The 27,521-nt window shown below is 40.7% G+C and overlaps 1 protein-coding gene across 14 annotated transcripts in view; it reads left to right on the top strand.

Annotated features, from left to right (window-relative positions):
• The window catches only part of RMND1 (required for meiotic nuclear division 1 homolog), a 38,645-nt gene extending 20,681 nt beyond the window's left edge, over positions 1-17,964 (top strand). For 4 of the 14 annotated variants that reach the window (XM_019800765.2, XM_002920270.4, XM_019800762.2 and 1 more), the window contains 6 exons: positions 193-299; positions 1,197-1,261; positions 1,982-2,058; positions 4,219-4,339; positions 17,149-17,265; positions 17,751-17,964. In XM_019800765.2, the coding sequence (XP_019656324.1) occupies positions 193-299; positions 1,197-1,261; positions 1,982-2,058; positions 4,219-4,339; positions 17,149-17,265; positions 17,751-17,792 (529 nt within the window). In that variant the 3' untranslated portion in view covers positions 17,793-17,964. Of the gene's footprint in view, positions 1-192; positions 300-1,196; positions 1,262-1,981; positions 2,059-4,218; positions 4,340-12,827; positions 14,314-16,419; positions 17,028-17,148; positions 17,266-17,750 lie in introns of those variants that run through there. The other 10 variants (XR_002142916.2, XR_004628175.1, XR_004628177.1 and 7 more) reach the window with 10 other exon arrangements.
• Positions 17,965-27,521: the final 9,557 nt, after the last annotated feature.

Below are 27,521 nucleotides of genomic sequence, written 5' to 3'. Positions count from 1 at the left end.
ATTCCTAGAAGTGGGATTACTCGGATCAAACTGTGTAAGAACATTTATAAGACTCTAGGTACAAATTGCCAAAATGACCTCTAGAAAGAAAGAGTATAAGGTGACTACTTCAAAAGAAAAAAAAAATTGTTTTAAAGAAAAAATAAAGTGCTTTTTAAGATTTAGAAGATATTTTTTTTTTCCTTTTCACAGGGGACAGTCGAAACTTCACAGAGGGGAAATCAGATTAAATTCGGAGCTAGATATAGATGACGCCGTTCTAGAGAAATTTGCTTTCTCGAATGCTCTTTGCCTTTCAGGTAGGTTAATACTACTTATCAGAGAAAGTGTTACATAGTTTTCATTTCATCGGGGAACTTTAAGCATTCAGTAAAGATTTAGGCGTGTTTTCACAGATCGCTCAGCAAAGCCGTAACATTTCTTCTCCTTCCAAAAGAAACACCAGAGAATAAAGTCGAGTGTCTGTGCTGAAGCTATTCATTCTTTATTAACTGTATCAATAAAACTTACCCTCTCCAAAAATATTTTTTGTAGTATCGTTATTCCCTTTGTTTTCCTGTCTTCTTCTTCATGGTGGTGGCTCTCGGGTTGTCTGTAATCCAGGCAGAGAAAGCCCAGTGTGACTGGGCACAGGCCTCTGGGGAAAAGCGCACACCGGTGCCTCACAGCGATGGGACAGAGATCCATGCACTGAGTAAAACTGCAGAAGTTCTCTGAGAATGGTGTGGCCATCCGCTGCACTCAGCTGCGGCTGACATGGCCTTGTCCACACCACTCCAGGAGGCTTCGTGGACTTGGGAGCTTAAGCTCAGCCCCGAGGAGAGTAAGGAGTAGGAGGGAAGGCGGGAAAGGCCTGGTTCCTGCCCTGTCGACAGAGCCACGCTTCCCTTCGGGGTGTAGCTTATACTGTCTGGGTTTCTGAGATGCAGCATCAGAAAATCGGGAATGCTACCAAATATCACTTTGTCTGCCGGCAGAGCTTGGATACCTCCTGTTTGCTCCCTCTTGTTCACTCAGTGCTATCCTTGATAATGATAATGAACTACTCTTAAGTTTCAGTTGCACATTGTTAGCACATTTGCTTCCTAAACTCCTGTTGAAACGGCGGCGGAGGTACCAGGCAATTAGTTATTCATCCTGTATCAACACGAGTACGATGATAAAAAATGATCCGTTTTGTTATTCATTTTTCCCAGTGAAACTGGCTATTTGGGAGGCATCACTGGATAAATTTGTTGAGTCTATTCAGTCAATTCCAGAGGTAATTATACCACTTGTTTTGTTTATGCTTGTTTTCAAGGATTGATTTCTATTTGGGAAAAATACAAATTTCCCACCCTAAAAATATACTTAGGAGTACAATAAAGTAGTAATAAATGCTAGAAAAGCTACACTGAATTTAAGCAAAAACAGAATAGTCATCATATCTAAAATAAAAATTTTTACATTGTTTTTTTATTTTTGAAAACTTAGAATTCTAATTACTTTCTTCTGATGGTGTAATATTTTTAATATAACTGAATTTTTTAAAAAGTGAGCTAGCTCTTTCCTCTCTAAGGAAGAGGATAGTGACCAGTTTTCTCGATTGAAAAGTATTTTGCTGAATTATGAGACAAATAGTGGCTTGAAAAATACACATACAGTTATATCAGAATACACCAAAACTCATGTTTACTGTAATTTTGTTTTTACTGTGAAAGAATAATGGAATTATACTTGGGAAAAGAGGCTCTGCTTTCTCAATAAAAGATTAGGAATGTAGATCCTAGAAAATGCTATTGAGAAGAGAAATGGAACAAGGAAATATGAAATTTCTACCTATTAAGATGTTGAAATTTCAAAGAGAAATGACTGAGAGACATCATCCAAGAGATGTCATGTACATCTGCTCTAGAATGTGCTTTATGGTCCTATTACTTGTTGGAGATATGTTTGTATGGACGTATGTATGTATGTGCGTATTTTTTTCCCTCTCAAATAGGCTTTAAAAGCTGGGAAGAAAGTGAAACTATCTCATGAAGAAGTTATGCAGAAAATGGGTGAACTCTTTGCCCTCAGGTAGAATTTTCTCTGTAAATAAAATTAATATATGTGTTTAACAGTCTGAAGAAGACATTCCTGTACTTGTATAGTAAAAAGAAATGTGCCTTTATGGGAAGCGCAGCCACTTTGATCTCACAGATTCTAAGCAGGGGGACCTCTTGCCCATTAGAGGCACTTGGGCTGTGCTGGGACCGCACTGCAAGAAATTCTGCATGTGCCTGGAGATCATAATTAATCTGCATTAAACCTACATAAGGGAACCCAGTAGATGTTCTTTGTAGGTAGAAAGATATGTTGTAGAATTTGGGTAATGGGAATTCTCAGTAAAAATATCTCATTGCATCTAGAGAATATAATGCTAAGCAAAATAAGTCAGAGAAAGACAAATACCCTTATATACCATTATACAAATACACATTATATACCATGTGTCACCGACTCTGAGACAGGCCGTCAGATGCCACAGCAGATCAGCGCTGCCAGTTAAGCTGTGATACAGTGCTTTCTTATCACAGAATTAACGTCTTACACTGAAATAACTCCTTTAGCTTTATTGGGTGTGGATTCCATCACCTTCCCTCTTGGGCATACATACAAGGAAAGCAAGAGGGAAGTTACGGCAATGACAGCTAAGTCACAGCTGCCACTTGTAAGGCATCATCCATTTTAAAGATGCCATCCACTTTCAGAGATGGGAGGGAACAGTGTCATAAGACCAAAGAGGTACATCAATGCATCATTTTAAAGAAGTTTCTGAAAAGGTGTTCAGTTTATTTCTTTTTTGTAATTTTCCCAGGATTTATGGGATGAAACATCCTGAATCTTGGCATGCTTCTCACCAGGCAGCCTCGTTCAGTGTCTTGTCCATCCAAGTACCTGGCATGAGCGGCCAGGGATCGCTGTAACGAGTTTGAGAGTTGTGGTTCCACATCCCCCTTAGAGATTGGCCTGGAGAGAAGTGGTCCAGGATTCTGTCACCTATGTGTTCCTCGTAGCCCAGGGCCCTGCTTCAGGATGCCGACCAAATAACCCACTCATTGGGGGCATCCTGCAGCACATCTAAAGCCTTGAGCTTCTGAGAAATGGGGTAAAGACAGTCTCATCCTCTTCTCTTAGTAATGCCAGCAGAATTTGATGTGGCCGATTGTAATCATATCAAAACTCAGAAGTTAGAACTAAATATACGTAGGTTTGTGAACAGTTTCTATAGAGTTTTATTGTTCTTATCCTAAGTTTTCTTCTCTTTACCATAGAAGTGCTTGTGTGTTATTAAAAGGAACATGGTAAATCTATGAATAGATACATGGCAAGTTACAACATTGGGTGAAAAGTTAAGTCCAAATCATGTATGGTATGATCCAATTTGTGTAAACAAACAAAAATGAATATTCATCTTTATCTCACAGTGTATGCATACCACACATACGTGTTTGTCTGCACACACGTGTGAATGTATGCATAGAGAGGTCTGGAAGGACACAGTAAAGTGTTCACAGGGCCTAAAGGATTTGAATTGTGTTTTAGGGTAAGAAGGCCGACTACTGTTTTCTGAGTTCCTCTCTGGAGTTTTCTTTGTTATAGTGAACAACTATTTATGTGTTACTTCTGTGTCTTAAATTTTCATTTAAAAGTAAGCACAGGCCTCTTACGTAAAAAGGCAGAAATTAAGGGTGTGTGTGTGTGTGTGTGTGTGTGTGTGTGTGTGTGTATGTGCTTGCCCAGTGTTTACACCAACACTGGAAGAATGGAGAGTAAGCTAACAGTGGTTACTTGTTGTGGGTGGGAGAAAGGGAAAGATGGGAATAAGAATAGGAGTGAGATTTGTCAGTTTACCTTTTCTGTCTTTTTTATTTTTAAGCCATATGATTACCTATCCATCAAAAAATGTGTGTATATTGTAAAAGTTAATGAAAACAGAAAAAAGCTCAGAAATTGAGAGCAAAATGATAGGGGTTTCTTTTTTTGGACTACTTCATAAATAACATTAACTAGCTGTTGAGTTAATTTGGTTACAAATTTTGAAATTCTTATGTAAATCTTTTTATTTATACATTTCTCAGAAGTATTACAAAGGTCAGCATTAACAAATGTTTTCATAAAGTAATTTGTAAAAAGAAATAAAGACTGTGATTTTTAATTCAAGATAAAAAAGTTATAACTTTTGCTTTTTTTAAGGCACCGTATAAACTTGAGTTCAGACTTCTTGATCACTCCCGATTTCTACTGGGACAGAGAAAACCTGGAACAACTTTATGATAAAACTTGTCAGTTCCTTAGCATTACTCGTAGAGTTAAGGTATGTATTTTGCACTTTTATTGAGAAAGACACAACTCTGCTTTTAATTTGTATGACTACATGAAGAGAAATTTTAAATTAAGTAAATGCATTTAACTGGTTTTGGAGAAATATCTTATTTGACTTTTATTCAGATCTCTGGATTTCCCCTTCCACATCTCCTGGATACAGACAGTTTTAAACACTTTTCTTTATTACATCAGAGAATATTCTGATACTTGCTTTGCAAACTAGGTAAAAGTAGTAAGAGTTAAGAGGCCAAGAGTTCATGGGTCCCAGAACTGTGTTTGTGGCAGTGAGAATAGAAATGAATTCAAGAAAGAATCCTCTAATATCAAACAGTTGGTTCGTGGGAGGCCAGGGACAGGGAAGAGTCAAGGATGACTGACGTTTGCCTGTAAGTTACAGGTAGGAAGATGGCAAAACACGGACAGGTGGGACTGGGGGAGTGGAGAAGCAAATTTTAAGATATGTTGAGAATAAGTGGCAAGAAGCCATTCAATGAGAACCATTGGAGGTGGTCATGATGAAGATAAACTATGCGGGGAAGGAGGGTAGGAAACAAAATGGATGTTGTATGACGTGTGCACATAGTTCTATAACCTTTTATTACGTTGAGGTCCACATAACCATGCGGTCAAATTGCAGAGCTGTTCTGTCACCACAAAGATCTCCTTGAGCTGCCCCTTTCTAGTCACACTGCCTCCCTCCCCCACCATCCCTAACCCCTGGCAATGAGTAATCTATTCTCCATCTCCATAATTTTGTCCTTTTGAAAATACAGTCATACAGGGTGTGACTTTTAAAACTGACTTTTTTTCATTGAGCATAATGCCCTTGCCATCCATGTAAGTTGTCTGTGTCAAACCCCACCCTCCTGTGTGTTACTTAAACATTTTTTTGAATTCCATTTTGATTTATCTATCTGTGTATTTTTAGTATATCTCTGCATAGATATTTAGTGGTTGCCCTAGATATATTATACAGACATAGCTTATCACAGTCTACTGGTTTTGACATTTTACCAGATTAAATCAAGTACAGAAATCTGCTATCCTTTACATCCCTTTACCCTCCACCATTTACAGTATAACTGTCTGAACTGTTCTTCTGCAGACATTGAGAACTCCATTGCTGTTACCAATTTTTGCTTTAACCAACATATATAATTTAGAAAACTCAAGAGGAGAAGTAAATTCTATTGTATTTATCTATATTTTTATTCTTTCTGTCATTCTTTTTTCCTTCATGATGTTCCATGATTTCTTGTATTGATTCCTTCCTGTTTCAAGAACATTCTTTAGTTATTCCTTTAGGATAAGTCTATAGAAACAGATTCTCCTAGTTGTACTTTATCTGAGACTTTCTTGATTTCCCCTTCCTTCCCGAAGGATATTTTCACCAGCTCTAGGATTCTGGGTTGACCGTTCTCTGCCAGCACCTGAAAAATGCTGTGGCATGTAGTTCTGGGCTGCTTGGTTTCTGCTGGGATAACATGAACATCAGGTCCTTTCTTACACTCCCACACATACGTGAGGCTCTGCTCACTTGTTTTCTAGTCTGTTTCCTCTGTGTTGTTCATATGGGGTAATTTCCATTATTCTGTCTTCGAGTTCACGGATTCTTTTCTTCATCACCCTCATTCTGCTGCTGAGCCTATCATTGGGTTTTTTATTTTACTTATTGTATCTTTCAGTTCTAAAATTTTCCTATTCTTCTTCTTATGTTTTTTATCTCTTTGCTGGGACTTTTTTTTCCCCATTTATTCAGGCATGTTCATAATTGCTTATTGAAGCAGTTTTGTGATGACTGCTTTAAAATCTTGTCAGATAATTTCAGCATCTGATTTATCTTGATGTTAACATCTACTGATTATCTTTTCTCAGTCCTTCCCACTAAGTACGTCCAGTTTCCCTCATTGCCTCAAGTGTTATGTTCAAGTTTTTTGCTTCATATACAAGGGCCTTCATGTTTTCTCCTCTTTTCAGTCTTATTTCCTACCACTTCCCCACATTCATCTTGTGCCCCATCAAAAATAAATTACTTATAGGGCACCAGCAAGGCTCAGTTGGTTGAGCATCCAGCTCTTGATTTTGGCTCAGGTCATGACCTCAGTGTTGTGCCTTGCATTGGGCTCTCTCCCTTCCTCAGCTTATGCACATGCGCACTCTCTCTCAAAAAAATAAAATCTTAAAAAAAAATGACGCACAATTTCAGCAGCCCACCATGGCTCATTGAATGTTACGGCAGCTCCGGTATCTGTATATTTTTCTCCAGGCCAGATGTTTCCCCTTGAACAACAACATCGAAGTTTCCTTAGTTGTCACTGACCTTGTTACCACCTCTGCCTGTATGGGCATCTTCCAGCACAGAAGAGCAGAGGTCACTGCCTGTGGTCAGGGAAAGAGGCCCATCGTAAACTATGTTGCTTTTAGCTGATGCAAGAAGATTGATCAGTGATACTATAAGATTCAAATTTCAGTGGATTCCAAAATGGTTTTAGGTACTAAATGTCTAAATACGATTTGACAATCCAGATATCTGGTCAGACATGAAAAGCACTGGACTTGCAAGGTTGTGGACTGGGATGAAGTTTCAGAGGCTATAAAAGGGATGCTAAAAGCTTTACTGAGTTGAGGGATTTCCTGTGATTGTATTAGTTAGCTATTACTGTGAAACAAATTGTTCCAAAACTGAGTGGTTTAAAACAGCACTTACTGTCTTCCAGTGTATGGGTCAGGAACCCGGGTCCAGCTCAGCCAGGGCCTCCAGCTCTCTCACGAGGCTGCACTAATCTCAGGGATCAGCTGGGAAGGTGAACTTCCTAATTCACCCATTTGTTGTTGACAAGATTCAGTTCCTCTCAGGGTGTTGGGCTGAAGCCTCAGTTCCGCACGAGCTGTTGGCCAGAGGCCTCCCTCAGTTCCCACAGTCTTCTCCAGAGAGCAAGCATCTCCCAACATGGCAGCTTGTTTGACCAGGGTGAGCAAGTGAGAGAGGGGGGCCAGAGCACTACCAAGACAGACTCACAGTCTCTTGTAACCTAATCACAGTGATTACAGCCTATCACTTTTGTTGTATTCTTTTGTTAGAAACTGGTCACTAGGGCCAGCCCACGGTCCAGGGGAGGGGATTGCACAAGGGTGTGAATGCCCAGAGACGAGGACCTTTGGGTGGCGTCTCAGAAGTCTGCCTAACACAGACTTCAGATTTTGAAAAAGGTGGAGAAAATTTTAGAAGCCTACAGGGTAAGCACCGTGACCCACATCATCCTCACAGTGCTGTTACTTTAACGGTTCCCTGCTTCACACCACCAGCGGCACTGGCAGCAAGCATCACCGGTCTCATGTTCTGAATCATCCGTAAGCCAAATGCCACTGCCACTAGGCTTAGGCAGGAGGGTTATGCCAACAAAATGGTCTGATCTTTCTCCTGGAAGGTGGCCGTTTTTATGTGTCTATCCTCACTATACAAGATGGAATTATTGGCATCAGGTCTACAACTGAGGACACCTTGAGTGAAGAAGACCTTAACAACCAAACGGTCAACTCATTCATGGCTAAGATCAAGTGCAAACATAAGAAAAACACCAGTGAGAACAAAAGGGCTGTGTAGGCTCCTTCCCCCTACTTGGAGTATGTTGAGTATCCTCCGTCTCCATTATCAAGGCCAGCTTGAGATTGAGTCCCTCCATGAAAGGATTGACATGGAACCACTGTCACACATCTGCAGTTGGGAGAAGCGGACGCAAACCCAGCCACTGGCACCCTAGGCCTGTGGAAAAAGCCCCATGAAGTGCCAGCTAGACAAGGCACGAATCCCTCTGGGTGGCTTTATGTATAGCCCCGAGATTTAACATCCTGTAAGAAGTAGAACTGAAGTTATTCACAGACAGCAGGATCTTGTATGTAGAACGTCCTGAAGAATCTACAGGAAAGCCACTAGAACTAATTAGTGAATTTACCCAGGTTGCAAAATCCAAGGTCACTACAAAAAATAATTGTTCTTCTTTATACTGCCAATCAACAATTGGAAAATGAAAATTTTGAAATACCATTTACAATAGCATCAAAACCTCACATTACTTAGGAATAAATTTTTTTAAAGATTGTATTTATTTATTTGAGAGAGCGTGAGCACCAGGAGAGGGAGGGGCAGAGAGAGAGGGAGAAACAGGCTCAGCAGGGAGCCTGATGTGGGGCTCCATCCCAGGACCCTGGGATCATGACCTGAGCCCGAGGCAGACGCTTAACCAACTGAGCCACCCAGGCACCCCAAGCAATTGATTTTTGACAAATATGAATCAGTTCAATAACGAAGGGACAATTATTTTCAATAAATGGTGCTGGAACAATTGAATAGCTGAACTCTGCCCTTTATTTCACACCATTTTAAAATGAATCAGAGACCTAAATATAAAAACTAAAATCATAAAACTTCAGGAAGAAAATATAGGAGAAAAGCCTCATGACCTTCAGCCAGGCAAAGATTTCTTAGGACTAAAAAGAAAAGCATGAACCTTGGAGGGAAAGCTTCGTGAGTTGAACTTCATCAAAACTAAAAACTGCTCTTTGAAGGACACTGTTAAGAATATGAAAAGGCAAGCCACAGGCTGGGAGGAAATGTTCTCAGACATACCTGCCAAAGCTCACGCTCTTTCTCATTGGCTCTCTCTCAAATAAATAAATAAAAATCTTTTCAAAAAAATAAAAATAAATATATATAAATGGGCAAAAGATTTGAACAGATACCTCACAAAAGAAAATAATGCAAATGGCCAAATGAACATGAAAAGATGTTCAACATCCTTGTTTACCGAGGAAGTGCGATCAAAACTACAATGTGATTTCACTACACACCCATTAGAATGGCTAAAATTTAAAAGACTAATACCAAGTGTTAGAAAAGGATGTGGAGCAGTTGGAACTTCATGACTTGTGGGAATATAAATTGGTACAATAGCTTGGCAGTTTCTCATAAACTTAACCATTGTCTTATTATAAGACCCAACCATTCCACATCTCTAAGTATTTTACCCAGGAGAAATAAAAACACATGTCCTCACACTGTTTCATACACAAATGTTCACAGCAGCTTTATTCATAATAGCCCAAAACTCGTAACAGCCCAAAACAGCAGTCAGATGCCCATCAGTAGGTGAGTGCATAAACACATAGTGTGTCCATACAGTGGAATACCACTCAGCAACAGTAAGTTAATTACTGAATCCATGCCACAACATGGGCAGATATCAGAATCACACCGAGTGAAAAAAATCTAGACACAAAAACATGTGCTATTGTATTTATGGGATCTAGAAAGGCAGTTCGAATCTGTAGGTACAGAAAGTAGATCAGTGATTCCCTGGAGCTGGAGGAGGGGGTGAGTAGATGGGGCTGTAGTTTCCAGACGAACACAAGGGAACGTTTTGGGGGGATGGAAATGTGTGGGCAGTTACAAGGGAATTCATTTGTTAAGTCTTCCAACTGTATACTTAGAATGGCTGCATTTTACCATATGTAAATTATGCCTCAGTATAGTTAATTTGAAAATACAGCATCTTGTGAGAATTCTGTAATAACAGACTAAACAAAAACATCAGTGTCGCTGGGACACATTCGCTGGGGACAAATCTTGAGAGCACTCAGAGTTACTGCTCGTGGATGTCCCTTTCTCTCTTGGAATGGAGACGTGCGATGGACTCAGGATCAGTGTGGTGAGTTATAAAGTCATCGCCGCCGAGCAGATGCAGACCTTCTCTCCCTCTTCTGATGATCAGCCTGCTGTGCTTAACTGAGTCAGTGAAGGTGGTGAGCAAGAACCAAGGCAACCGGCGGCTTGGAGCTTGAGCTGCATGCCCCCCCAGCCCGTCCTGTCTGCCCTCAAGTCACGGGTCTGTATTACTGATGCCCAGGGCGTCCTTCACCTGTCCCTCGTGCACATGACTACAGGACAGGAGAAACAAGATCATGGTCACCAATTATGAAGGTGGTCTGAGGGTACGGTTCAGAGGAGAATATAAAAATAAGGATGTCTTTCAGGAACTTACTCCACATGAGTGCTGCGTTCAACAGGAAAGCCAGAGTTGCAGAGGAGAAATGTGAGAGCAGGATCAATAATGAAGACGGAAATGCAATGAAATAATCAACTAGTGGGACGAGAATCAAACGACTGAGAAGGAAGGGGAAACCTGGAGAAAGTACCACTGCGTCATCACTCTGCTAAACCAGGATGGGCACCTGCAGTGGAGACACCATTGGAGAGTTGACTGTGCAGCCCAGAGAGCAGGCGCGGTGGGGTCCAGTCAGTCCCCAAATGGGAACAGTCCTGGAACAAGTCAGCTCTGTGGCAGCTTTTTAAAAAACCTCACACGAACGAGATATAAGGACAGTACTACTGGCTTCTCAGTCCTCAGCTGAGTACATCGGGAGACGGCGTACATTGCAGTTAATCAGAACAAAAATCAGGGTCTTTTAGAATTTCACATCATCATAGATACATCTGTGGCATATGTTCTTTCAGGTTAATGTGATTTGATTCCTTTCATACCTTTGGGCCAAGACCATGCCTGGTTGCATTTTGCCTGATGAGCCCAAATGTCACGTCCTCGGAAAGGCTTCCCATCTGGTCTGTGCCTCTAGAGTATCTGTAGGTATCCCTCGCGTGCAGCTTACACACTGCCTCTGGGTGTTCTGATTATGTGTGCAGACCGGGTTCCTGCTGGGGGCCTTCTTCGGGTTCATAGACCGCCACCTTCTCACTGTGTCCTCACGTGGCAGGGGAGAGAGTGCTGTGTCGTGTCCCCTCTCTTACTGTAAGGACACGAATTCCATCATAGGGGCCCTGCCCTCATGACTTCATCTATACCTGATCACCTCCTAAATGCCTCATCTCCAAGTACCGTCACTTTGGGGATTAGGGTTTCACTGTAAGAATTTAAGGGGGACACAAACATTAATTCCATAATACCAACAGCCCCTGAAACTCCCCTTTATTTTTTCTTTAGGAGCTAAAATTCAAGATTCATTTTAATTATCTTTATAAATTACATATTTCTACCACATCGTTATTGGATTCTATGTTAGGAACTGGGGCAAGATAGCTAAAAGTAGAAGTAGCAATGTATTAGGGGGGAAAGGGACTTACAGGAAATTGGAGCTACACTCGTGGGATTCCCCCTCTCCTTCCTTAAAACACAGCAGCAAAAGGGATAGAAGCTACTTTCCCCCTAAATATCTAAATATATGATGGGCACACCAGAGACGGAGGGATTATTTGGCTCATGGGCCCAGAGGGCAAGGTATGTGGATTGGGATCTCTAGCAGGTAAATGGCTGCTGGGCATGATGGCCACATGGGTTTGAACTACATTTCACTTTATCTAATGGATTTGGACATTCTGTTTCTGAAAACTCATTACATAGCAACTAAAACTTAACACTCATCAGAATTCCTTTGGTAACTGACAGTTTTTATGGAACTCTCACGTCCCACTGAATTTGTCTCCCCTGTAGCAGAGGTGACCAATTATCATTACCATCATCCCCTTCATGGCTTGATTGAGTCATTACACTAATTGTTCATTTCCCAGGCCCACTGTGAGCCATCTTTTTGGTGTTAAATCTTCCACAAGTTACCAAGCATACCTAAAAGTTCCCAGATTTTGTTTCTCGGAGTACTTTCCTTTTTTAAAACAAAAAATACTTTATTGATTTATTTGAGAGCAAGAGAAAGCTCGAGCAGGGGGAGGGGGTACAGAAAAGCAGACTCCCCACTGAGCAGGGAGCCCGATGCAGGGCTCGATCCCAGGACTCCGGGATCATGACCTGAGCCGAAGGCAGACGCTTAACCGACTGAGCCACCCAGTCACCCCTTTCAGACTCTTTTCTTATCACGCCAAGGGCAGTTAAGACCAGTTGGGTTATGTGAAGATGATTTAGAAGAAGTTGAAAGAATTTAGCCTTCCTTCACGTGCTCAACACGACACTGGTGCTGCACATGATACAAAAGAGAATTAAGAGCTGGTGCTGCCCTTCAACTGGCTTGACCGTCTAACAAGACGACGCCCAGGATGAAGAGAGTTCGGGGTAATGCCAGGAGAAGGTTGTTCTTTGTTCCATCTGTTTGGTTGGCTTTTTTTCCCCAGAGAAAAGAATCTTGAGAAAAAAATAGTATTAGGCATGAGATGTGCTGAAAGGAGTCCAAGAAGTTGAGGATGGAGGTCAAGTCCTTTCATGTGGTAGTTAAGAGACGACTGGAAAAGATCAGAGGGGAGGCAGAGCAGTGCAGTGGGAGCAGAAAAGCCAGGCGGAGGTGGGTCCCTCGCCACCCCTTCTCCGTGGGTGTCCTCCAGAGTTCTGTCCTGGCTTCTCTCCTCATGCTGCCTGTTCCAACAGCGCTCCTCTTCGGTTCCATGATTTCTGCTCCCATGTTTTCTTGATGATTTTCAAATAAGTATCTCTAACCTCAGTTCTCTGCTTGCCTTCCAGGTGTTTCCCGTTGCGTACTAAATTTCACATGTCTTCCACACAGACGTATCTTGTAGGGTCCCTTTGCAAGTCAGTTCTGTGTGTCACTCCACACTAGAATGTCGGCTCCCTGAGATCAGAGACTAGCATTATTTTCTTCCCTGTTATCTTCCCAGTTCTTGGCAAGGCCTCACACAGAGCACATGCTCAGTAAGTATTTGTAGAATTCATCAGTGATTAAGATTTCAAAACGAAACCCATGTATTCTCCCAGGAAACACTGAACCTTCTCTGTTCTCCATTTCAGCTCATGGCAGGACCACTAGCCTCCTCCATCTGTCCGTCAACCAGAAAACTGAAAGGCATGGTGGTTTCCTCTTTCTCCTTCACCCTCCACTGCAGTCACACCGTCCTTTCATTTTCTTCCCAGTGTCATTTGTTCATTAACAGATATTTATGGAAAGTCTGTATGACAGGCCCTTGGCTGGTGAAACTGGGGGGATACCATATTGACCCCTGTTCAGGCCCCCGTCTATAACGTCCTTATGCCACTCACCTTCTTCTCTCCCCCAGACCATTCTCAGACCTTCCTGACTGCCCCCAGCCTCTCCACTGGACCTTTTAGCTGGAAGGCAGACATGTGTCTGTCTTATTCACCATTCCATCTCCTCTGCCCAACACAGTACAGTCAACACAACCAGTACTTGAAGACTGAACAAAGGACTCCACATTACCTACAGAATAAAATTCCAACGTTGCAGCCTCATGTAGTAAGTTTCTCTTGCTGCTGTGACAAATTTCCCCAAACTGGCTTAACACTAATGTATTGTATTACAGCTTTGTAGGTCAGAGGTCTGACATGAGTCACTGAGCCAAAATCAAGGTGTTGGCAGGCTGCGTTCCTTTCTGCAGGCTCTGTGTAGGAAAAGGCTCTTTCCTTCCTTTTGCAGTTGCCACAGGCTGCCCACATTCCTTGGCTTGCAGCCTCTTCAAGTAACAGAGGTGAGTTGAGGGCTTCTCACATGGCATCACTTCAATGGCTGGCTCTTGTACTTGCCAGTTCCACTTTTAAGGACCCCCATGATTCCACTGGACTTCCTCCTCCCCCCCCCCATAATCTAGGTTTATCTCCCTGTCTTAAGCTATCAGCTGATTTCCAGCATTAATTCCATATGCAGTCATAACTCTCCTTTGTCATGTCCTATTCACAGGTCCCAGGAATTAGGGTCTATAGTTCCTCTCACAATTTGGCACTAACTTACCTTTTCAACCTCATTTTCAAGTACTTCCTTCTAAGTATCTAGCATGCTTTGCCTCTATGCTGTTTCCTGTCTGAGATGCTCTCCCCTGTCCGTGGCTCCCTACCCTTTCTTCCTGGCACCTGCCTATTTTTTTTTTAAAGATTTTTTTCTTTCTTTCTTTTCTTCTTTTTCTTTTTTTCTTTTTCTTTCTTTCTTTCTCTTTCTTTTCTTTTTTCTTTCTTAATTTCTTTGTTTCTTCCTTTCTTTCAGAGAGAGAGCACAAGCGGGGGGGTGGGAGGGCAGGGAGTTGGGAAGGGCAGAGGGAGAAGCAGAATCCCTGCCAAGCAGGGAGCCCGACATGGGACTTGCTCACAGGACCCTGGGATCATGACCTGAGCTGAAGGCAGACACTTAACGGACTGAGCCACCCAGGCACCTCTGGGGTGGAGATCTTTGATCTCTAATTCCCATTACCTACAGTTATGCCCCATGATGGACAGTCTTGAATCTATCCCCTTCTTAGTATTCCTTAATACTACATAGGAGGTCTTCATGAAATAGTCATTATTTCTTAAGAACAGTCTGCTTCTCCCTCTCCCTCTGCCTGCTGCTCCCCCTGCGTGTGCTCTCTCTTCTCTCTCTCAAATAAATAATCTTTTTAAAAAATCATCCCAGGTGACTGGGAAGACAGTGTGACCTGATCGGAGAAAGGGAACCCAAGACAAGGGATAGACTTGGACACAATGTCAGTTTTAGTTTGAGAAACATTAAATTTGAGGTGTGGTCAGGAAATCCATAAGATGTTTTATAGACAGTTAGAAATTCAGTCAGAGAATAAACGAGAAACAGTTACATTTGGGAGTAGAAAAGAGTAGTTCAAGCCTTTCCCACAATGTGGGAAACATACACTTGTTCAAGAGATGAATTTAGGTGACACATGGACCCTGAACTACTTTGGTTTTAGTGGTTTAGTGGCTCCTGATGGGCCCTCCAATGTATGCTATTCCCACTTTCCCAGGGGTCAGGCTTAGCTTCCTGTAAGCAACACTGTTTTCACATCACAGTGTTGTCCATTTATGGCGATGGCAGTTTACTTTTAAACATATGAAGCAAAGTCTTTTGGAAATTACATAATAGTACAGGTGGCACACACATCACAGAAAGAGTGATGGTGGGATGCAAAGTGACCAAAGTTTGGGGAGCGTCTACACAAACCAAAGTGGGTGAGGTACTGCAAGCAGAGTGTAGAGCTAGAAGACAAGAAGGACAAGATCAGGACTTTGGGAAATGTCATCTAAAGGCAAGGGGAGGTAGAGAAAACCCAGGAAAAGATGACGGCCAGAGGCAGAACCTCGATCTCAGGGGAGAAAACGCCAAAGGAAGCGTGCATGTCAAGGTGGTGTCAAACGCTTGAGTTCATTGAAGTTTCGAACCAAGAAAAGTTGTTAGATTTACTAATTCGGAAACATTTAGTAGTTTCAGAAGAGTTGTAATATGGAACTTCTAAGGGTTAAAGAATAAACTGGGTGATGAGGAAGTGGAGAAGAATGTGTCTAGTCAGAGGTGAAAGAAAATGGAAGAGGGTCAGGCCAGCACCCTGAAGAGAGAAGCCAGCCTGAGGGTGAGCATGTTTATAGACCAAGACGGAGCAGCCAACAGAAACGGGAAGGCAGGCAGGAGAGGAGGCACTGTTCTCAGCCTTGACACAGAGTGGAAACTACAGGATGGCCATAAGGGCTGGAAACCTGGCGAATATATGCTATGACTGTGGTCCCTTGTGTTCTCATTATTGAGGCAGTTTGTTTTTTTTTTTTCAAGATGAGAGAGAGGGAGGAGAGAAAGAGCACAAGTAGGGGTGGGGTGCAGAGGGAGAAGGAGGCGCAAACTCCCCGCCGAGCAGGGAGCAGGACGCAGCGCTGGACCCCAGGACCCTGCGATCATGACGAGCAGGAGGCAGACGCTTAACTGAGCCACCCAGGCGCCCCAAGGCAGTTTAATGCTCTGCACAACCATAGTACATACAGTATGCTAACACATTTCCGTCAGTCCCCAAAAATGCGTGTGACAATTGTCTCAAATTTCCAGACCAAACCCACACCCTCAGCATGCCCCAACAGTTATGTTTCCAGACTTTTTCCAATTTCCAAGAGAAAGTGAGATACAGAGATTAAGTAGGTACCACTACCAGAGGTCACATCCAAGTCTTAAGCTCAAAGGTTGTTTTCTGGGGGCGCCTGGCTGGCTTTCTGTAGAGCATGTGACTCTTGATCCCGGGGTCATGAGTTCGAGCCCCACATTCGGTGTAGAGGTTACTTTAAAATCTTTTAAAAAATAACCCCCAAAGATTGTTTTCTGTGACTCCGCCCCACCTAGCATGTGGCGGGGCATCAGAGCCCGGAAGCTCTGCAGCTCAGCACTAAAGGCAGTGCCAGCTAACAGCAAGTGTGCAGCTGGTCACATGGTACCGTTTGGGGGTCTGCACAGAAGAGCCTGAACAATTCTGGAAGGTAATCATTGTGTATATCATCTTTTTTTTTTTTTTAAAGATTTTATTTGACAGAGACAGCCAGCGAGAGGGAACACAAGCAGGGGGAGTGGGAGAGGAAGAAGCAGCCTCCCAGTGGAGAAACCTGATGTGGGGCTCGATCCCAGAACGCTGGGCTCACGCCCTGAGCTGAAGGCAGACGTTTAACGACTGCGCCACCCAGGCGCCCCTGTGTATATCATCTTTTGGGCGTTTCGGCCATAACACGTTTCAAGTTTGCCTTTCTTAACTACTGAACTCCCAAGGGCAGCTACCAAAAACTAGGACTCAAAACCTTTAGTTTCTACATCTTCCATCAAAATCTTAAGAATCTGAGAGCTTCAGTAGGTAAAGTACTTCTTGCAGGTCAGCCTGTGCATTAGAAAGTGTCTCTAGATGGACTCACAAGAGGCAGGTTAACATTGGCAGGTGGCCTTGGGGAGAGAATGGAGCAAGAATTGGAGGGTAAATTCCGTTTACCTATTTCAGACCTTTAGAATTTTGAAATGTGACGTTACCTAGTTCTCACACTTGTTCATATATAAAACAGGGTACTCCCTAAGATTTTCCTAATGCAGGTTATGAATGAAAAGCTTCAGCACTGCATGGAGCTGACAGTTCTGATGCGGAATCACCTGACGGAGAAGAGGGCGCTGCGCCTGGAGTGGATGATCGTCATCCTTATCACCATCGAGGTACAGAGCTTTTCAGAATGAAAACAAGGGCACCTGGCTGGCTCGGTCAGTGCAGTATGCCACTCGTGGTCTCGGGGCTGTGAGTTCAAGCCCCACACTGGGTGTAACTAAAAAAAAAAAATTAAAAATCTTTAAAAAATGATTTGACATAGAAAGTGACAGTGGAAAAGAGCATCCCTTTTTGTTCTAATTACTAAGTCTATTTGGAAGTGAGGCAAGTTTCAAGTGACTATGGAAATACTGCAAATGCACAAAGTGAGATTTTTGGAGGAGTTCCATTTTTGAAGATAGCTTTTAGAGAAAGTTCTAGCTGCAGGTTTATCATGTACAATCCAGCAGCAAGTACCTTTGCCCCTTTATCTACAGCTTGCCATGTGGGAAAGACTTCAGGAGCATTTTTCATTAATCACAATTTTGGAAAAATCATTTGTTTTTACCAGTGATTTGTTATGAAATTAATAAACCTCACTTTTTATCACCCTAAGGTAATGTTTGAGCTGGGACGAGTATTTTTTCTGATCAAGTGATAACCAGAGAAAAGAATCAGTGCAAGAGATATTCCAGTTCTACAATCAAAAGTAAATGCTCACTGTTGGGGAAAATCTCTTATTTAATTGGTATTTAATATTTTTTAATCAAGAGGTTGTGATGACCTTCTTCAGCTCCTATATGTATTGCTTAAATAAAAATTATGAAGAATCTGGTGTTCGGGTCTTTAACACTGAGAATTTGAAAGGAAGATATTTGAAAAGAACTATAGAAAGCTTAACATCTAGGAAATCTAGGCAAAGATACTTATTAAAGCCAAAAGGCTTAGATTTTGGACACTATCCCTCACCTGTCTCCAGGAAATCCCAGCTCTAAGAAAACAATACAGGAATCTCTGGAGTGCTGAAATAAATACGTAAGACAGGTTTGTGATGACAGCAATGAATTTTCTGTACCTACTTTGGATGGCATAATTTCAGTATGGCTGCTCACTGGCACTTCATTAATCAGCACTACCCATGCTGTTACTACCTAGTCAAAATATTCTTCCCAGACTTTTTTTAGTTTCACACATACTTTGGGGAAATGAAAAAATGCCAAGAACAAAGAACTTGACATTTATATGGTTACCATCTTGAACTGATAAACATTTTTAAAAAGCAAAGTCCTTTTGGGGCACCTGGGTGGAGCAGTTGGTTAAGTTTCCAACTCATGGTTTCAGCTCAGGTCGTGGTTTCAGGATCCTGAGATCGAGCCCCATGCTGGGCTCTGCCCTCAGCACAGATCCTGCTTGAGACTCTTTCCCTCTCCCCCTTCCCCCCATGCTCTAAGTAAATTCCTTTTTTTTTTTTAATGCATAACCCCCACTTGCTCCATATGCTTCCCACCACGATTTTAAATGTTTTTTTCATACATTATAGTTCACCGTTAAATGGGGGGTTAGAGCACCCACCCCCCAGTTGAAAATCTGTTTATCTTTGACTCCCCCAAAACTTAATTAATAGCCTGTTGACCAGAAGCCTTACCGATAAGTCAATTAATACATTTGTTCCATTTTTCACTCTAACAGTAAGGCAAGGTAAGGGTTGAGAAAATCCACTTATATGCTGTATGTACTATATTTATGGAAAAAATCCCCCTGCATATAAATGGAACTGTGAAGTTCAATGAAACCTGTTACTCAAGGCTTATATCCATGAATACAGTATTACTATTCTAAATTGAGACATTTCTTTTGCAACTTAACTACTACACAGTATTTCACCTAGAGAATACACATCTACCTATACCCTTACTATTTTTATGTACTTATTTGCTCTGACAGTGCAAAGGTAAACATCCTATCCTGGTACCATTTTCAGCACACTGCAAGAATTCTCCTTAGTAGCAGTCTAAGGTACCTATATCCCAAGACTTCCTAAGGAACATGTGGGCATGGAGAGTTCAAGGAATGCTTTCTAGATCCTGAAGTTGCACAGAAGCACTTACATAAAGCTGCTGTGCCTGTATACACACCTGCAGCCAATGTAGGAAGCCTACTCACCTTTCCCATCTTCCCTTCTCACCCATCTTCAATTTTAGTTTGGTCCACTGTATTTAAAAACCTATAAACATATTTAACCTACATTTAGAAATCTTTGGGAAGCCAACAAGAATACAATTTGAAATATTGGTCAACAAAGCTTTCTAATTTAATGGGAATTATATAATCCCCCACCTATTAAGAGGGGCATTTCCAATAAAGTTTTACTCCAAGTATCAATATGTACAATTTGCTGTTTGGGTCAACTATGTATTACAACAATTTTAACAACAAAATATGAACATTTGGTGTCTTATGGTCATGGCAAAATCTAACATTTCAACTTATATACAAACATGCTGCAAAGAACAAAAGGATAATCACTAAGACCTTCAAGCATAAAAATTTATTAGGTAAACACTTTGTGGGGGAAATGTAACAGTTTTTCAAGAAGAAAAAAGGAACAGTATTAAATTTGAATTTACTTATGTTAAAGCAATCAGACACCAGATCATTACAGTATTACATTCCACTAGATATATTAAAGACTGATATAATACCTTTATTTTTAAGTATCAATACTTATGATTCATCAGAAATTTCATCTTTTCCAACAACTTAAATTTATGATAAAAGCTCCAACTTAAGTCATAGGAAAGAGGGTTTTTTTTTTTTTAATTATTTTAGGTTATGTAACAGAAGAAAGATTTTCATGATCACAATTTCTGTAACATCAAAATGACCAAGAAATCCTACCAGAAGACAGATGAGAGCCTAAAGTTAAGTACATTCACCAGTGGCCTTGGAAGCACTCCTCAAAGTGGTATCAAATTTCTATCACTCATGAGAGTACAGTGATTAAGACCAACCTGGATTTGAATTCCTCACCACCACCTATTTAGTTTTATCACCTTGGGCCAATCATTGAACCTCTCTGGGTCTCAGTTTCTTCATCTGTAAAATGGGTTTAACAGTACCACTACCTCATAGAGTGGCTGTGAGGATTAATGGAATTAACATGTGAAGCTATGAGTTTACTGTTACTACAATCCCTCTGAGTAAAAATCCATAGGATTCTGAGATTAAATGGAGGTTGAATCAAATCACCAGGAGCCCCCCCACCTTTGAATCCAATTGAGAAACATCATGAGACTTAAAGACCGACATCAGAGAATCCTGCACCTAAATGGATGGAGTTCACTTAAATATAAAGCAATATTTCCACTGTTTGAAATGAGTTGGCTATTCAGTGCAAGCCCCAAAAAGACTTTTAAATTCAACACATTTTGCACGTACCAGGCAGCTGCCAATACGCATTCTGGGGTGCCTTCTCACATCACTACAGCTGTGAGAAGCAGGACTGTTTTTTACATACAAAATCAATATAAATATGTTTCTAGTATCAGAAACTTTTTTTGCCAAAACTTAATCATATTCACCTATTTTTAATTATTCTCCGGTCTATCACTTAACAGTTTTTCCAAAGTGTGGTGCTCAGACCAACTCCATCAGCAAACACCTGGGTGTCCATGAATTTATATAGATTCCTGTGTTTTGCAGTCAGGATTTCTGAGGCTGCAACTAAGGAATGTTTTTTACAACTCTCCAAGAGATTCCCATGCTCACTAAATTCTGAGTACCACTAACTAAGAAACTATTTACTGATTTGTCCTCACTTCATGGATACAGATTTTCAATAAAATTTATTAGCAACCTCTTGCTCCATTTAATGTACTAAGTACTAAATCACCTCAGGTGATTCAATTCTTTCTTTCCCCAACCCAATCTCCTCATGCTCTCCCCTTCCTGCCTTTACAAACTGAATGTGTGGGGCCGGTGCTGTGAGGTGAAGAAGATGAGCAGAGGAAGTTTTTCCAAATACTTCCATGCCAAATCTATTAACTTCCAATTCTCTCCACTGGTTATGAATTGCCATTTTTTAAAGGAAATTTTAAGATCACTATTCCAAATTCCCTTTCCTCATGGGAGCTTTCCTCAAGGGTTTAACAAAACAGGATTTTTTATTTATTTTTTTTTTTTATAAAGATTTTTTTATTTATTGGACAGAGATAGAGACAGCCAGCGAGAGAGGGAACACAAGCAGGGGTAGTGGGAGAGGAAGAAGCAGGCTCACAGCAGAGGAGCCCGATGTGGGGCTCGATCCCGGAACGCCAGGATCACGCCCTGAGCTGAAGGCAGACGCTTAACCGCTGTGCCACCCAGGCGCCCCAAAACAGGATTTTTTAAAGGCCAAATCTTTTAACTCCTTCTGCACAATTTGAAACAAAGATTTAAATGTTTTTTTAAAAACAAAATGTTTCAGGGTACCTGGGTGGCTCAAGTAGGTTAAGCGTCCAACTTTTGGTTTCTGCTCAGGACCTAACCTCATGGGTTGTGGAGCAGAGCCCTGTGTCAGACTCCGTGCTCAGCGGGAGTCCGCTTGGATATTTATTCTCTCCCTCTGCCCTTTACCTGGCTTGTGTTTGTGTGCTCTTTCTCAAAAACGTAACTTTTTTTTTTTTTTTTGAGATTTTATTTATTTGAGACAGCCAGTGAGAGAGGGAACACAAGCAGGGGGAGTGGGAAAGGAAGAAGCAGGCTCCCAGCAGAGGAGCCCGATGCAGGGCTCGATCCCAGAACGCCAGGATCACGCCCTGAACCGAAGGCAGACTTCACGACTGCACCACCCAGGCGCCCCCAAATAAGTAACTCTTTTAAAAAAATGTAAAAATAGGGACGCCTGGGTGGCTCAGTCGGTTAAGCATCTGCCTTCAGCTCAGGTCATGCTCCCAGGGTCCTGCGATGGAGTGCCACACTGGGCTTCCTGCTCAGCGGAGAGCCTGCTTCTCCCTCTCCCTCTCCTTCTGCCTGCTGCTCCCCCTGGCTTGTGCTCACATGTTCGCACGCCCTCTCTCTGTCTCTGACAAATAAATAAATAAAATCCTAAAAAATAAAAAAAATATAAAAATTTAAAAATAAAATGTTTCAACATGTCCTAGACTGTTATGATAAAATAGGCTGGAAAGCATGTAGAACTGTAAAACCTACTCACAGAGACACTCACTCTTTCAAGTAACACAACAAGTACTTACTCAGAAGTTAGGATGTGCTACTCTGGGCTCCAAGACACAGTGACAGAAAAGGCTCCTACTTTCATGAAGCTTACAATCAAATGAAGGCAGCAGGAAAACAACAACTAAGTAATCTGCTTAAAAACAGAGATGCTCTACAAAGAAAGCTAGAGAACTGGTAGAGGGGTGGAATGAAAAATCAGAAAAGTGAACACAATAAACTAAAAAACCTAAAATTTATGTGAGATTTAGACAACACTATTTAAATTGAAAAGCCCAAAACAAGAGAGATTCTGGTTATTAACTTGACTTTTAACCTAGCTTCTATACATGAGTCGTAGAAACTTGCTTACCACAACAATTTTTTTTAAATACTGCTAATATAAAAATATGTACTAGACTGCTTCTTGAACTCATCACATGAAGACTTACGGAAGGCAACAAACTAACAAAAATGATGTAATTCCAGTCAAATCTAAACCACCAGACACTAGTCTTTAAATGCAGAGTATTATCTTAATCTAAAAAGCCTCATGTGGTTTGGGTTCTGGTTACCTTAGAGATTTTTGACTCTAAGCACTCTGATGGCAAGTAAGATTAGTTTGAATACTTGTCCTGTGGTTCCCTAATGAAATCTGATAAACTGGAATCCTTGAATTTTATGTGGCCCTTTCAGATCCTGGACTTCCTGGCACTGAGGGGTTTCCTGGAGCAGCCAGACTTCCAATGCTAGGCTGGGAAAGGCCTGGGCAAAGAAGCCAGCTGGTTATCCTATCTTCAGATCACATTTTAGAAAGTAATGTTTAACAGATAACTTTTTCAAAGAAGGACACTCCTGCCACTCCACAGATCTTTAATGGACAAACTACCAAAAATGGCAATCTCCCCTATCAATGATCAATCATTTTCATAAAGAAAAACAAGTCAATATCATAGACACACAGTTATAAGGGGAAGTCGTTTTTCCCTATAAATTTCATCAGTGATTTAACTTTCGAACATAAAAACCCCAAGTCAAACACAACTCTATAAGCAAATATTTTTCTAATTTCTTTAATCAGTGATTATTTCAAAAATATATCAATGATCTCATGTACTTAAGTGTGCTAAGCTCCCTTACACACATTCTTATTTTATACGCACACAAACCTGAGATAAATATTTATATAATACATACTTTATATACTATATAAAATAATATATATGATTGTGTCCTCCCCCAGTGGACTGTGGGCATCTTAAGAGTAGCTTTAAGTAAAACGAAAAACTGAGGCTCAGAAGTGAAGTACATGCCCAAAGCCAAACAACTTAAGGTACAGAGAGCATGATTCCAACCTATATTTGACTCCAACACCTATATTCTTCACCAATGTAAATATCCTATACTCTCTCCCCTCTGTTCATAAATACCAACCACTCAGACTCTTCAATGATCTCAGAAAGCTATTAAGTTTATTCATTATACTCCTAACTCAATACATTACCCTAACGTGAAAATGTCAGATAAGCAAAACATGATTCTAGAACAGAACGGTCCAACAGAACCTTCTGCAACGATAGAAATGTTCTATATCTGTGCTGTCCAATATGGTCGCCTATACCCCACCTATACCCATGTGGCTAGTAGCTACTGAATTAGGACACTTCTAGAGAAATAATATAAAAAGAGCGTGCATGCCACAGGAAAAAAGCAACTTACCAAAATACAATGGCAACTCAACAATAAAACAATTCAAGGCAGATGTATAATGAAGGAGTAAAGCTGAGAAATGCAGAACCACTTGGGGCACCTGGGTGGCTCAGTTGGTTAAGTGTCCGACTCTTTGATTTCAACTAAGGTCATGATCTCAGGATCATAAGATGGAGCCCCACGTCGGGCTGTGTACTCAGCCCAAAGTCTGCTTGTCCCTCTCCCTCTGCTCCTCCCTATGCTCACTCTTGCTCTCTCTCTCTCTCTCAAATAAATAAAATCTTCAAAAAAAAAAAAAAAAAGGAAATGAAATGCACAACCACCAAACATGTCACAAAACTATTTTTCAAACATCTATTCACCCTTCAAGATTCAGCTTAAATACTAACGTCATTTATACTACCCCTACACTTTGAATATGTGTAGTTTTAGAAATGTATATTAAATATATGATTGTGTTCTCCCCCACTGGACTGTAGCATCTTAAGAACAGATATTAACATATACAGCACCAGCACCTCCCACCTATATCCGGAGGCTTTCCACAACAATAAACATTTTTTCATTCAGTTCTAGTGGGAAAAATTACCTTCTTAGGTCCTTCAACTTACTCAATTCTGCAAGCATTTGAGTACCAGCAATATACAGAAAAGGAAAGTCCCTGGAAAGAATTTACAGTGGGGATGGGAGATACAAGATATAGGAAGACAACAAGAAGGGCAATCACGTAAGTATGCGCTTTAGGGCAGACCAGCAACTGTCAGAGGAGTCCTGATGGTCAGAAAAACTGGAAAGCAGTTTGAGAATAAAGCAGCCATTATCAATTCTGCAATAGCAAAGGTGTAAGATAATTCACTGTATCCCCAATCTATTACTCAGGAAAGTCTACCGGATTTAAAAGAAAAAAATCAAGAAAAGCCTTGAAATTTATCCTAGCTCCACTCATAGTACCCATGTCAGGGTCCCATCCTACTTCTAGCACAAAGCCAAAACTAGTCTTAGAACAAATCTTACTAGATCCAAATTTCCATGACAATCTCACAGCAGAAAGTGGTATTGTTTTCTTTCATACACGAACCCTGATTATCTTTGCTATAACATCTTCTTTTAGGTCCTAAAAATGTGCTATTTGGAATATTTACATAGTACAATCTCGAGGTCTGTATATAAGCAGCATCTGGAGCTAACAGTAAAGCAATTTGAATTAATTTCATAAGTATATTTTGTTTCCTCTTATAATCAATAAGGAGGGGGTTCTGGTATGAGGAGTCTGCAAATTCACAGACATCAAGGCATTACCTGTAGGCCAAATAAGCTGAAAGTATTACTATCATGTAGAAGTTTGGTAACTAGATTAGGAAACAACAGTTCTAAACTCTAACTTCTTCAATTTTTAAAAATCACCAGCAAGTTTTCTCATCTTAATCAGTAGATTATTCATGACAAAAATCAGGGAAAATTCAGTTTAGTTTTCTAGACTGAATGGCCATGGGCTGGTTAATTACTTAACTTCTTCGAGCCTCCCTTCTCAAATTTAAGATTGAGGGCGTGAGACTAGATGCCCTCAGAGGAAAACACTGACTTAATTAACTAAGATAATTACTTACAGATTGACTTCAACAAGGCTTCTGGTTCAATCCTAATTCATCCATAAACAGCAAAAATACAGAACTGTGGCAGTTACTAAAATATGTCATAAATTCTTTGATACTTCACCCTTCAAGACATGGAGCTTAATTCCTATGCCCTTGGCTATAGGCTGGACTTATGTGACTTTCTTTTAACTAACAGCATGTGGCAGTGGTGTGGCTTCCTCCTTCCTCTAGCTTGGATCACTTGCCCTGAGGGAAACAAACTACCACCATGTTGTGAGAACACTCAAGCAGTGTGTTGGAGAACTGAGACCAGCAGGCTGTCAGTATTAACCTGTCAGAGTATGACCCACCTTTGGAAGCAAATCCTCTAGCCAACATCTTGACTGTAACCCCATGAAAGACCCTGACCCAGAACCACCAAGCTAACCTAGTCCAGATTCCTGACCCACAGAAACTGTATGAAATAAGCAAAGGTTTATTATTTTAAGCTATTAAGCTTTGGGGTAATTTGTAATAGCAAGAAAACTAATCTACCAGTGTTTTTCAAAAAGTGGATCTTGATTCATTTGTGACTAATGAAATCCATTTAAACAACCACAATCAGGTTTTTAAGTTAGAAAAAAATAATATTAACTCAAACTAACAAATACTAGAGTTCCTGAAAACTGTTTAAATTTTACATACATGTGTATACCAGGTAGCATTTAATAGAACGTATATCTTACAATTATAACCAAAAAGGTATGAAACCCAAAAGCCAACACTAATAGGATTAAAACAAAAAGTTCCCTAAAGTATAAGGAACCCTTGAGGGAATATGGACTCAGTAACAACCAACTATAAAATAAGCATTTCCTATAAACTTTATAACCAAACCAATGAAATATAAGACACTCTCAAAATACACCTTTTCTGGCTTGTATTTTAAACTTCATATAAAACACAGAAGGCATGGTAGACTTGCACATGTAAAAACATGTCATTTTCCTAATTCAAGGTTACCCAGGAGGACATCCTTATAAAATTATGTAGTGAAAAAGCTGCTCTGAGATCTACCCACATCTATTATTTCCTCTATTACTTTTATCAGTGTTAAAGGAAATTTCATCTTCCACCTCAGCACACATGCACAAATTTTTAACCAAAAAAAAAAAAAAAGCTAAGTACAGTACTACTAAACTGCTTTCTGCCCACTGTCCAAGTCTCGCTGAAATTACTCTCTTCAGAACACAAGCAAGTGCATACTTTTCCAACTGTATTTCAGCATAACATGCATCAAAACTTTCAGCAGCACGTGACTGTAGAATATGCATAATTCAACTTCTGATGAATCCACTCAGATTATTTGCTTACTCTGTGATTTTCTTCAAAGTAAATGTGTGAAACTATTTTTGAACTCCTAATTTACCAAATTTATTTTCAAAATACCAAAATAAATCAGTACATAAGCACTAACAGATGATTTAACTTCTTATTTTTCTTATTACTGAACTCAGGGCATTTGTGGCTCTCCCACAACCAGACTGACAGCTTTCCTTGTCCAAATCCTGAGATATACCACTAGTTTTTCTTTGCAATGACTATTTTCTCCCCAACCTTTGCATACATCCACCTAAAGATTTCCAATTCAGCAAATTGTAGAAAGCAGATATAATTTGTACAGAACTCCTTATAATGCTGTTACTTTATGATGGTGACTAAAAATCAAAATAATTAGCATACTTGGCAAAATTCAAGTACCCATGCCTATGCCTTAAGAAAGCTGGCAGCAAAGCAGCCCAGTTCTAAAGTCGAGAGCAGCAGCTCCTGAACAGAAAACTACGACGCTCCTGAGAGCACTTTCTCTAGGAATGAGATCCAGAGTTTCAGGAATAAAACTGGTTTATTTC

This window comes from Ailuropoda melanoleuca, chromosome 10, assembly GCF_002007445.2.
Source record: "Ailuropoda melanoleuca isolate Jingjing chromosome 10, ASM200744v2, whole genome shotgun sequence".
NCBI classification, from domain to species: domain Eukaryota; kingdom Metazoa; phylum Chordata; class Mammalia; order Carnivora; family Ursidae; genus Ailuropoda; species Ailuropoda melanoleuca.
This window is presented reverse-complemented; position numbering and strand designations above follow the sequence as displayed.